Below are 13,056 nucleotides of genomic sequence, written 5' to 3'. Positions count from 1 at the left end.
GTGTTGTACATCTCTCTATACAGAGGTGTGATCCTTCCTTCTTGTGCACATCTGATCTGATCCTCATGTCTAAGTACCATTCACATCATGTAGGTACCCTGAAAGAGACTGAGTGAAGGACCTGTTGTACCAGTCACAGAGCAGAACCTTATTCACTGGAGGTGATACCTGTAGATGTGAAGGAGTCAGCTTGACTCTCATTCCTGTATGCAGCAGTTTGATTTGGAACTGTTAGTGGGAGAGAACAGACAGGTAATGCTATAGGCATAGAAGTGCTAATTCCCAGTTATTTTGGCATGTTATTTTCCCCTTGTCTCTGACCATCCCTTCCCTGTGCAAATTGTTCTTCCTGCTCAAGAGACTCAGACAAAATACTGCATTATATCACAGAGGTGTCTAGAGGGGAAGCAGCTGCTCCCTTCTGATTCTTCTCCTGAACTGCCCCACAGATAACTAATTGCAGCTCAGTTGCTTCTATTAGCTATTTACCTAAAATTGAGCTGGCTAATGAAAATGTTTCTAATTAATACGAGGCAGATTAAAACTCATTACAGCAAGGTCGTCAGTAATGAGAGATAATCAGAACACAAATGACCGAGCTTGGAGCAAAATGAAGATGGAACACAGGCAGGCCATCGGGGCTGGCTTTGTATGCACCAGCCAGCAAGGGCAGGGTTCAGCAAGGTGACTGCTGCTGCTCTGTGGTGTGGGTGAGCAACTCTTCTTCCTCCTCTCCACAGCAGCTTGGGAAATGACTGGCTGAAAACGTGGACCCTCAACCCAGTATAAATGTTTCCTGAACTAGGTGGCATCTCAAACTGAGGGTTTGTTGCTAGGCCACCCCTTAATCAGCTGTAGGGGTTGTCAGGAAGGGTGTTGTGAGTCAGGGTGTTAGCAGGAAGAGCGTGGCAGCGTCTGTAGCCCAAGTAGGAGGTCAATGCCTGTGTCTGCTTGTGTGTGTGATGGCTCAGAGGGTGGGGGGAGCTTGCATGTCTCTGCAGTGTGAAGTGGGCTGGCCTAGGTTTGAAAAAACCCCTTGTGATCCCCAGGGAAGTTTTGCACAAATCACAAACCATATTGGCTTTGATTTCAGTTGCTGGATTTTGCACCTGGGAAGGGGCAGCCCTGGCTACACACACAGACTGGGGGGTCAGATGCTGCAGGCCAGCCACGCTGAGAGGGATTTGGGGGTCTTGGTTGTCAGCAAGTGAAATGTGAGCCAGCAGTGTGCCCAGGCAGCTGGGACGACCAACTGTATCCTGCATCAAGCACGGCATGGCCAGCCGGTCCAGGGAGGGTTTTGTCCTGCTCTGTGCTGTGCTGGTGCGGCCTCACCTCCAGTACTGGGTGCAGGTTTGGGTGCCACAGTGCAAGAGGGACACAAAACTATTGGAGTGTGTCCAGAGGAGGGCAACAGGGATGGGGAAGGGTCTGGAGGGGAAGACTTCTGAGGAGAGGCTGAGGTACCTTGGTTTGTCCCTCAGCCTGGAGAAAAGGTGTCTGAGGAGAGACCTTATCATGGTCTGTGGGTTGCTGATGAGGGGAACGAAGGGGCAGACACTGATCTCCCTTTGGTGACCAGTGGTAGAACCTGAGGGAACGGTATGAAGCTGAGACAGGGAGGTTTAGGCTGGATATTAGTAAGAGGTTCTTTACTGAGAGGCTGGTCAGGCACTGGCACAGGCTTCCCAGGGAAGGGGTCACAGCACTGAGCTTGGCTGAGTTCTAGAAGCGTCTGGACGATGCTCTCAGTCCCATGCTCTGACCTTGCTGGCCCTGTGTGGAGCCAGGAGTTGGACTTGATGATCCTTACAGGTCCCTTCTAACTCAGGATGTTCTATGATTCAAAGGGCTTAATGTGGGAAGAAAGCAAGAGCCCATCACCACTGCCCTAAGTCCTGGCAATGGCAGGTTAGTAAATCCAGAAGATCCTTGGAAGCTGGTTGAACCCAGCAGAAGGGGTGACCAGTTTAACTAGACTGTGGGAGTTGGATATGCAAAATAGGTTCTTTACAGATTTTAACAATACTGGGATCATCAGTGGCACCCTGTTTGCATCCTGTCTCTCACTGTGGACAATCAGTACAGTAATTTTGATCTTGATGCCTTGAGCAAGTGTTTAAACACTTTAGACATTCTACTACTGTAATGGTCAGCTGTCAGCTAAGCACCACACAACTGCCTGCTCACTCTCCCCTGATGGGTTGGGGGAGATAATCAGAAGAGTGAAAGTGAGGAAACTCATGGGTTGAGATAAAGACAGTTTAACAGGCAAAGCAAAAGGCATGCACAGAAGCAAAGCAAGACAATGAATTCATTCAGTGCTTCTGATTGGCATGCAGGTGTTCAGCCATCCCCAGGACAGCAAGGCTCCATCACACATTAACAGTTACTTGGGAAAACAAATGCCATCACTGTGAACATCTCCTCCTTCCCTCTTCTTCCCCCAGCCCCTTTATATGCTGAGCATGACATCATATGGTGTGGGGTATCCCTTTGGTCAGTTGGGGTCAGCTGTCCTGGCTGTGTCCCCTCCCAACTCCTTGTGCACCCCCAGCCTGCTTGCAGGTGGGGTGTTGTGAGAAGCAGAAAAGCCCCTGGCTCTGTGCAAGTGCTGCTCAGCAGCAACGAAAACATCCCTGTGCTATCAGCACTGTCTTCAGCACACATCCAAACCACAGCCCTGTGCCAGCTGCTGTGAAGAAAATTAACTCTATCCAGCCAAACCCAGCACAATTACTTGTATTGGTCTTATGAGTCTGTAAAATGGGGAATAACAATCCTGACTTTTGTAAAGAGATTTGTAAAAGCACTTCTAGAGATCAGAAGATTCATTTAAAATCAGGTATGGTTATTTTATCATAAATGTCTAAAGCCTTTCTGAATTCCATTAAGCTCTTGGCTTCTCTGTCTTTGACAGTGAGTGCCACTGGTTAATGCTCTACTGTGCAAAATGGGATGTTAAAAAAAAAACACACCTTGAAAAAGGCTGTTTTGTGGAATGCCATATTACTGGCTGTTTTGTGGAATGCCTTATTATTTGCTGTTTTGTGAGAGCTAATGGGAATAGGAATGGGAGATTTTATTATTTCATAGAACTCTTCTCTCCTGTGCATCAACTGTTTCTAATCTGAACAGTCTCCCAACATTTCAGGTGTCTTTTTTTATAGACTTCTAAAGTCCATCATCATCTTTCCTGTCCTTCTGTGTCCTGTACCTTTTTTTGTGATGGGATGCCCAGGATCCCAGGTGAGGTTGTATTTTCAATTTTTATACAATGGCATTTTGATATTTCCAATGTGTTTTTTTTCTCCTTTCCTTTCTTAACACAGCCAAACAGCTTGTTTAGGTTTTCCTGACCCCCACTGTGCACTGAGCAGGTGCCTTCACTGAGCCGTCCACGGCAACGTGATGCAAGTGCTGGGTGGTTACAGTTAATTTAGAGCTCATCAGTGTGTGAGGACAGGATAAATCACGCCTTCAGTAGCTGTAACCTTGCTGCTGTGTTTGCTGGGGGTGATCTGCCAGTTCATTTATTGTTCACCAACTTTGGTAGGGTCCTGGCAGGGCTTATTTTCCCCACAGTGGTGAAGCATTTCTGTTGCATCTCGTGGCGTTTTTGTCACTGCACTGTTCTCTCCTTTGCCAGATGTCTAGCAGGGGAATAAAACTGGTGTCAGAATGGGTGTAACAGGGCACCCTGCTGTTTGTTTTTGACAGGGATGCAGATCAACCCATTTATAGTAGAGTGCCCCTTCTGCCTTGTGGGTGCTGCCTGGACCTGTTTCCCCTTTCATCACATTTCTCAGTGTTTCCAGTGCTGGTTCAGCCTCAGTGGAAGTAACAACATTGCAGGTGCTAATGTAGGCAGTTTCTGCAGTGCCACCTCACCTAAAAGAGCTCAGAGGAGGCTGAAATGAAGCTGTGGTAAAAACATCACTAAATGTTGCAGCCTTGTCTTAACTAGAGTCCCCCACTGCTGCTGTCTGTGGTGCTGGGCTTGGTGTTGCACAGAGGGAATTCTGAGCTGGGAATGGGATGTTCTTGCATCTTCTCCAATAATTACCCTGTTTCCTTTTAAGTCTTTGTGAGGGAATATATTGTATGCCACCTGAAAGTCCTAATAAATATCTCCCTTTTCTCTTCTATTGACCATTGCATTAACATGCTCAGAGTATTTTAGTGGGCTGATGAAGAATGATTTCTCTTCCTCTAAGAATCCCTGTTGGCTTTTTTAAGTCATATCACATGCTACATGGTTTTTAGTACTCTCTATAATTATTGTCTCAAGTAATGTAGTTGCTACAGAGTAAAAGCTTGTGGGACTATAATTTCTCAGATTACTCTGGATTTTTCTTAAAAACAGGGCAGTGTTTGTTCCCCTTCCATCCTCTGGAAGGTAATGTTTTTAATGTGCAACTCTCTTTTTATTCTGATTACTAGCATCTCAGCTACTTTTTGACTTAGTCTGTAATTTATATATGATTGAATTTGTCCAGGTATTTTCTGGAGCCATCTTTCTTGAACTGCTGTCCTGGGGAGCGTGTCTCCGTTGCAAGCAGTGATGGGCAGGCTTCTCCTCACCATCATCCCCCAAGCCAGCAGCACAAGAAGCACCTCCTTTCCTTTGCTCAGGATGGGAGTAGGTGGACTGTGAGGTGTTCCTGCTCACCTGTACAAGAGTGCTTTCTGGTATGGAGGTGAGAGGAGGCACAGCCTTTCCAGCACTGTCCTCTGGGTAAAAGCAAGCCTGGTGTCCTTTGTGAGATGTCTGTGCTCACAGTGTTCCTTGAGGCAGCACTCATCACCAGGAATTTCTGGTGAATTGTTTGTTATGTCTTTGACTAATTGCATTTCAAATTTTCTCTCTGCATTCCTAATCCTCATTTCACGTGTTGCCAGCTCTGAGGATGCCCTTCAGGGCTGGAATGACTTTTCTGAAGGATTTTTCATGTGAGGAGTGGTTTCCATCACTTACTGTCTTTAGTGGCCTTTCTGAGACCTTTTGCCACCATGTCTGTCACCAGATGCTCAAGTTTTCACAAGTATTTTTTAACTTGGGTATTTATTTTCTGCCAAATTAATATCCTTTATTTTTAAGACCAGATTAGCTTCTGTCAGTTTGGGACACCTTGCACATCCAGTGCTCTGAAGATCTGTTCTTTGACAAGGTCTCTGTGAGTAAAGGCTCCTTCAAAAGAACTGAAATGATTGAGAAGTCAGGTCTGCTTGTACATCCAGGGTAAATTCCAAAATGTCCCTTTGCACCTCTGCTTGTTTCATCCCAGAGGTGGCTGTTCTCCATACCTGACAGTTATTACTTCCATTGTGGTATGTATGGAACAATTTTAATAATCAGTGTGAATCTCAATCTATCCAGTGTTTGGATAAGTCTCCTGTGTCTGATTGGCATGCTGTGAGCCAACAGAGTCCTGTGGAAGTTTCAGAAAGGGGGGTGAGGCAGAGATGCCCATGCCCTCTGCTCTGCCCTGGTCAGGCCCCAACTGGAGTGTTGTGTCCAGTTCTGGGCTCCCTGGGATAAAAAAACCAGGGATTTCCTGGAGAGAGTCTAGAGGAGGCTACAGAGATGATGAAGGGCCTGGAGCATCTCCCCTGTGAGGAAAGGCTGAGTGAGCTGGGGCTGTTCAGCCTGAAGACGAGAAGACTAAGGGGGGACCTTATGAATGTTTATCAATATCTGAAGTATGGGATGCAGGGGGAATGGGCAGCCCCTTTTCAGTGTCTGGGGGGACAAGACAAGGGGCAATGGCTGCAAGTTGGAGCACAGGGAGTTCCACCCCAACATGGGGAAGACCTTTTCCCCAGTGAGGGTGAGGGAGCCCTGGGACAGGCTGCCCAGGGGGTGTGGAGTCTCCATCTCTGGAGAGATTCCAGCCCCGTCTGGACGCCGCCCTGTGCAATATGAGCTGGGGAGCTGCTTTGGCAGGGGGGTTGGACCCCATGAGCTCTCCAGGTCCCTTCCAACCCCTGTGAGTCTGTGATTCTGTGATTCTAGGATCTAAAGGGCTTCCTGAGGGAGGCTTTCTCTTGGTAACCCGTGGTACCTGAAATGCTTCTTTCCTCTGCAGTGTGCTCTTAGGCATGATGTGCACAAGTGGCTCCCTGTCTAACAAACTGTTGTTCCCAGCTCTTTTCCAGGATAAGAAGAGTCTTCAAGGTACTGCTTGTGCAACAAAGAGCAGCATCTTGTGAGATTTTTTTTGAGAAAATCTGTGAGCCATTGTGGGGGTTTCCATTTATCCTGCAGGTACTTCAAGGTAGGACAGAAATGTGGGTCAACAGTATAGGACACAGTAGTGGGAACGTGGCATTCCACTTTGCCTATCATTAGGAGGTCATCTGTTGGAGAAAGAAGTGCTGCATCTGTACTGACCTGGCTTGGGGAGATCCAGGCAATTAATAGATAGCATTATGAACATTTTTCCCCTGAAATTCCTTACATGGTTGATAAGAGACCTTGGAAGCTCCATTCACAGTCCTGCTTCATTCTCACTGTACTTCTAATGCAGATTGGAGTTTTTAAAAATTTAGGGCTACAGATACATTGCCTTCCCCTGAGGGAAGCTGCCTGGCCATCTTATGTCTAGTGAGGTCAGGAGCTGGCATTTCCTGGTCCAGAAGGCAATCCAAGGTAGCTTTGGAGCTTTAGCTGAGCCAGTTGTGAGAGCATGGTGGAAGATGCTCTGCCATAGGGGTTTTGTTCTTTTTTCTTCCTGGAGCCCTCTGTAAGGATACTCTTGTCTCTCTTGGCCAGGATTTCTGTGTCCTTGAACCCAATTGGGTCATCTACAGGGTGGATAAGTTTGAGAAGAACAAAATTTCCTCTTTCCTTGTGCTAGAGGAGAGAGGGGCTATTCCTGCCTCCTCAGCAGTGGCTGACATGAAGATACATCCCAGCCTGCAACCAGTTGCATTTTCAGCTACGTGAGTCTTCCATCCTGTTTTTCCCATGTCCCTTGGCAATCTGTATGGGGCTTGTTGGTATGTTGGAGCCTGTACCTCTACCCCAAGCTGGCTGCCCACCTTCATGCCCAGAGCTGCAGTACAGTCCCAGGGGTGCTGCCACTCCTCTGTGTGCCGTGCCACAGCGTGGAGTCATTTGATGGGCTCCTGTTGTACCCATAGGGGATCAGAGGGCCCTGTGATGTGGTTTTTGGGGAACAGGGGTAAGGAGCTTTACCACTGTTTCCTGCCTGTGCCCTGTGCTGTGGCTGCCTGACACCTCTTGGGGGGAGGATGGTGGGGAAGGGCAGGGGGTGGCTGGCCACTGCTTCCCTTTCCCTTTGCTGCTCGCAGGGGGTTTCCTCCATGGCTGGAGGCAGCTGGGAGAAAGCGATTATCAGAGCTGTATGAAAGCTGTTTCCCTGTAATGGGCTGCACTCCCAGTGCTGTGACAAACTACCCAGCTGCTCTGGCTCCTTCCCTCCCACTGCCTTTCTCTTTCATCCCATTACTCCCTCGCTGCTTTTCTCGCGCTCTCGTGCTCTTTCACAGCTTCTTTTCCTTGTCCCCTTTTGGCCTGCCTTTGCCCCTGCTGCACACAGGGAGGGGGAGCAGGCATGCAGCCAGGCCAGAGGCTTGCTTCTTAACAGCAGGAGCTGTGAAGCTGGTATGTAAAAGGCAGCACAATAGCATGGGAGACTTGAGGCATGCCTGTGGATGGTATTTTCTGCCTGTGTGTGTGTGAGTGCTTGGGGCAGGCAGTGTGCTGGGGGAGAGCTCTTTCCTGGCACAAGGTATGCCTGTGTGTGCCCAGCTGGGAAAGGAGGGGGGTGTGTGCGTGCATCACGCTGTCAAGTCTCACACTTGCATGTTAGACTTCTCCTCACACTCCCTTAGGCCTGTGTTTTATGCACTTGCAGCTCAGCACCCCTGATGTATTCCCCAGTGTGAGACTCTCGCCCTGCCCTGTGATGGGACGTGGCACTGCTTTACATGGAGGCCAACAATAGCCAGTAAATAGGATGTGTGTGTGTGGTTGTGTGGTGTCCATGCATGTTTGTGGTGGTGTTCCTTTCTGTTACATCCTTCAAGGCTTCTGGTGGAGTCCATCACCACAGGATCTTGGGCAGATGTGGTCTGCAGACACATGATTTGACCTTCAATGACTTCTGATAAAGAAGCCAGAGGAATTAGGAGTCTCTGTGCAGATAGGTGTCAGACATGAACAGGAGAGGAAATCAGAGTATGATCTGGGCTGGGAGGGACCTCAAGGACTGTCTAGTTCCAACCCCCTGCTGCCATGGGCAGGGACACCCTCCACTAGCCCAGGTTGCCCAAAGCCCCATCTAACCTGGCCTTGAACACTGCCAGGGAGGGGGCAGCTGCAGCTGCTCTGGGCAGCCTGTGCCAGTGTCTTATCACCCTCATAGTAAACAATTTTTTCCTAATGTCTAATCTAAATCTACCCTCTTGGAGTTTAAAACCACTACCCCTTGTCCTATCACTCCCTGCTCTTGTGAACAGTCCCTCTCCAGCCTTCCTGCAGGCCCTTCCAGGTATCAGAGCTTTCTCTTCTCCAGGCTGAACAAGCCCAACTCCATCCTCATAGGAGAGGCGCTGTAGCCCTCTGATAATCAGAGCTATTTTTTGTCATTGATTTGCTTAGATTTTATTACTGTATCAGGGTAAACTTATCTGAAGTTTATTAAAGAATATTGAGTCTAACTGTGTCCTTTGCAGGGGGATTTTTTAGTGAGAGTAATAAAGGCAGAATAAATCATTGTCACTGAAGATTGTGGTGACTGGTCTGTTCTTGAGGCAGAATGAACCTCAGGAGCTGAAATCTAGACCAGGCAAGTGGTTGGTGTTGGATTTTGTTGATTGATGGCTGCATTTTGGCCAATGTGAGCAAAGCTGACAAGTCTTCTAATTCTTGGTTTCTAAACCCATTGTCACTGTGGACTCTAATGGCAGTGTAAGCAGTAAGACCAAGACCTGGCTGGACTCGAAGGATATAATTTCCCTTTGTGGTGTGTCAGACTGAGCTGGAAGGATGAAGGACTGCCCACACGCTGTTCTCACTGCCAAATACACATCTGTAGTTTTCATTTTTAACAGATTCTTCTTACAAGTTCCAGGAGGTTTCTGGGGTGGTATCTGTGGTTTTCCTCTCACTTTAAGAATCGATCGTACACGGTTGTGGTCCTGACTTCAGTCTTTGGATAAGGGGTTCCCAGACTGTGCATTGAAGCAGTGGATCACAGTGACAAACCAATGCTGCTAGACATCTTATTCTGTGCAAGGATGTAGCCCTGGACAGAGCCAAAAACTAATGTGCTGTCACTGATCATGGTGCCTGTGCAAACGAGCGTTGAAGCTCCTTATGCTCTGGAGCATCCAGTTCCCATCTGGTTCAACCCCTCTAAATAAGCCACAGTCCTAATACTTCACTGACACGTTAGATGATGATGCCCCAAATCAAGAAAGGAAATCCCTGGTCTGTTTAAATACAGGACATGTTAAAGGTGTGCATGTAACAGACAGGAGAAGGGCTTGCCTGATGTTCTGGTCTCTCCACAGGTGCACCTGCGCTCTGCTGAGCGTCTGCGGGAGCTGTGCTGCGCCAACCGAGGCACCTTCATCAAGGTGGGACAGCACCTGGGAGCGCTTGACTACCTGCTGCCTGAGGAGTACACCCGCACCCTCAAAGTGCTGCACAGCCAGGCCCCACAAAGCACCAGGCAGGAGATTGAGCAAGTGATCCGTGAGGATCTGGGCAAAGAGGTAGGGGCACCTGTGTTGGCTTCTCAGGTCTCAGTAAGCCTTGGGCAGCTGGAAGAAGGAACGCAGGAGCAATGACCTGTTGGTTCTCAGAGACAAGACATACCAAGGGGACATATCTCCTCCTTGCCCATGTGAGAATGCCATGCAAATTTTCCCTGTCAGTTGGTGGACTTTATTTGCCATCTTAGGAAAGGAGAAGATAGCAGGATTAAGGGTGTGAGGGTTGCCTGGTGGAAATGGAGGGGCTCAAAGGTTATGCCAAGACAAACAGGTTGCTGGACGTCAGGATGGAGGACCATCTGCTGCACTGAGGGGTGAGAGACAGATACTGATGTATAGGACAAAGATATATTAGCAGGGCTCTGTGAAGGATGACTGTTCTCCCCTGGCTGCATGAGACCAATTCCAGCTAGCACTGACAGCCTTTTACTTTCTTGAGCCCGTAATTAACCCCCAAAGAAAATAATAGCATAAATCACCTGCGTTGCTTGCTGTCAGGTAATACAGTAGCACAGGAGTCTGTCACCATTAACCCTCAGCAGCCCACAGTGGGGGGTGGATCATAGGTGGGTGTCTCTGTTCATTAGATATAAGGCAAGTAGGGGATTTTCTGTATCCTGCTCCTTACGAGAAGAGTTTCCCTCACACTCCAGCCTAGGTTGAGGAGAGGCATTTCGATGATCACAACTGACATGGTGAGAGGGAGACAGGAGGCAAGAGGCTGCAGAGGCAATGAAAGAGAATGTGGGTGTGAGGGAGAGGAAGACAGGAGGCTGAGGAGTGCCTGGGTTTCCTGGGATGTGTGGATCAATGGAGCAGGGCAGGCTGGCTGTGTCCTTCAGAGCCCTGCTGCTCCGTGGGCCTCCATCTCTCCTCTGCAGAGGCCACAGAAAGCCACTCCGAGGTTACCCCTCACTGGATGGGCACAGCCCTGGCTCAGTGTGTGTGGTGTCTCTCAGGCTGAGCCAGGTGCTCACAGGTGGACCCTCAGCTTTTCTCTTGAGTGTGTGTTCAGCTGCCACTGATGTGCCCTGGTTGCTTGGAGCTTTTTGGGAGCTAGATGAGCCCTCCATGCCTCATTGATTCCCAGTGAGGCATCTCGAATCCAGTCTCCACAGCAGCCTTTCCTCTTAGCATTCACTTCACCCACCTGGGTTGTGCTGGGCAATATTTAATGTTAAAGAGACAGAGAGAGGGAGGGGGAAAAAAAAAAGCTAGAAATGGGAAGAAAGGGATAGAAAGGAAATGCTAATGAGAGAAGGAGAGCAGTGATAAAAAAGAAATGAAGAGAATGGCATTTATAAAAAATAAAGGAGCTGGTTAAACTGGGCAGTATTAAAAGCAGAGGTAAATGCCTATTTCCATTAGTTACATTAGTACCAAATCAAGATATTTAAAAGCAAAAAAAAGGGCTTGGGGAACCTAATGCACCAAAGTTGTCTTGCTGGAGCCCAGAGGATTTAACAGGGTTACTTCAGGAGCAAATTTAATTCCAGTGTAGCTACATTCTCAGTACATTTAAAATACAATATACTTTGCTGAAATATAGATGGCAGAAGGGCAAAGAGGAGTGTCAGAGCAGAGAGGAGCACAAAGGAGGATCCTGAAACCTTCCCAGTTGGGGCCAGCATCACATGGGAACTTGCAAATAAATTCAAATAAAAGAGAAAAGAGTGAGGGAACCTTCTCAGGGGCATAGGCCTAATCCCACTGCTCTCAAATTCAGTGGTAAGATTTCCAGATCCCCCATCAAGCACAAGAGCAGGCTTCTCAGATGAATCTCAAGTTTGGATCAGTGCAGGACAAATGGGGGAAACAGCAACTGCAAGTAAAGAGATACCTTGGGAGGAACGTGACAAGCTGACAAATTAGCCACGAGCTTGCAAAAGGGCACAAAGATCAAATAAGCCAGTTTTGTGTATAGAAGCATTGTGTGTGTCTTCAGCCATTTAGAAATGGGCTGTCTTCTGGTGTCATCCACTCCTGAGAATCTTGCCAGGGGCATGGATGTTTGACAGATGGAGTGGTTTTGTGGGAAAACTGGTCTAAATGGAGAGCGTGCCAATGGAACTGATTTTTGGGCAAAGGGTTTATGAGGTGGGTTTCCAGCAGTTCAGCATGGCTGTGTTGTCACTGTGCAGACTTGGGTAACACTCTGCTGCTAAGGGAACTCCTGTTCTAGGCCAGGATCATGGCAAAGAAGGGAAAGCAACATATATACTGACTGGTGGGGTTTGCTCTGGTTTAAATGTACCTGGCAGGGATCATCAGGATGGACATAATGGGTAGTGAGCAGACTCTGGCTGTCTAATCTCAGCCACAGTGGTCTGACTAAGGGATGGTGGGAAGTGTTGCACTTGATGATCTTCAAAGGTCTTTTCCAACCTTGTGGTTTTGTGATTTGTGAAGTGATCCTTCTCTTGAGAGCTGTATGCCAGAGGTTGGGATGGGGGTGGGATTCTCAGGGCAGCATGAGTAGTAGCAGTGGGAGAGGCTGTGCAAAGAAGTCTTTACCATGACTCCTGGAAACACTCACCATCAGGATCATAGAGTTGAGAGTCTTTTGGAGAGGTAGGGGAGATACCACTGGTGGGGCTTGTTCTGGATGGGTTTCTTGTGTCAGATGGGAAAAGCTGTGTGTAAGAATGGGTGATGAGATATCAATGAAAGAGTCTCTTACCTCTATTCTCATCTCCCCTGCTTGAACAAGGTTCTGAAAGTGAAAAAGTGCCAGATGCAGAAAATGAACATGAAATTAGTATGTTCCCTACCCTACAATTGTCATCTTCTCTGCAGGGTTATTAGTGACACAGGGGAAGAGGCTGGTTCAGCTGTTGAACTCAACAAGGTGCCTGCAGAACAAACCCAACCAATGGCTGGTGAAATGTGAGCACCAGGCATTTAGGGAGAAAGACTGATGAAAGGCTCTGGAAGATGAATCTTTTGGAGTGACTGCACCTTAAAAGGGCAAAATAATCATGCCTGGAAACTGGAAAGGATGGATGAAATGTTTAGCCTGTGCTGGGAGTAGGGGCAGGTCTGTTGGGAGAGACTGGCTTGTGGCCATGGGATACAGGGGTGGGTGAGGAGGTGATGCTGGTTTGGTGTCAGAGCAGAGGTGCAGAACCCAGGGGCATCTCTGAGTTTGACCAAGGCCTTTGGTCAAACTTGAAAGCCCTTTGGTGTCTGTCAGAAGGGCTTCCTGTACTTTCCCTGTGCACGATTTTCTTGGGCAAAGGTGCTCAGAGAAGCTTTTCACTCAGTGATAAGACTGACCAGACTATTGCAAACCTGCCCCTCCCCTTGGAA

At 48.2% G+C, this 13,056-nt stretch overlaps 1 protein-coding gene across 1 annotated transcript in view; it reads left to right on the top strand.

Annotated features, from left to right (window-relative positions):
• The window catches only part of ADCK1 (aarF domain containing kinase 1), a gene marked incomplete at its 5' end in the record, with an annotated part of 71,944 nt that overhangs the window by 19,615 nt on the left and 39,273 nt on the right, over positions 1-13,056 (top strand). The window contains one exon of the mRNA XM_084264057.1: positions 9,544-9,747. Coding sequence (XP_084120183.1) covers positions 9,544-9,747 — 204 coding nt within the window. The remainder of the gene's footprint in view (positions 1-9,543; positions 9,748-13,056) is intronic.

The sequence above is a fragment of the Gallinula chloropus genome (genome assembly GCF_964237585.1).
Source record: "Gallinula chloropus genome assembly, chromosome: 4".
In the NCBI taxonomy this organism is placed as follows: domain Eukaryota; kingdom Metazoa; phylum Chordata; class Aves; order Gruiformes; family Rallidae; genus Gallinula; species Gallinula chloropus.
The sequence above is the reverse complement of the archived record's forward strand: the minus strand, read 5'-3'. Positions and strand labels throughout refer to the sequence as shown.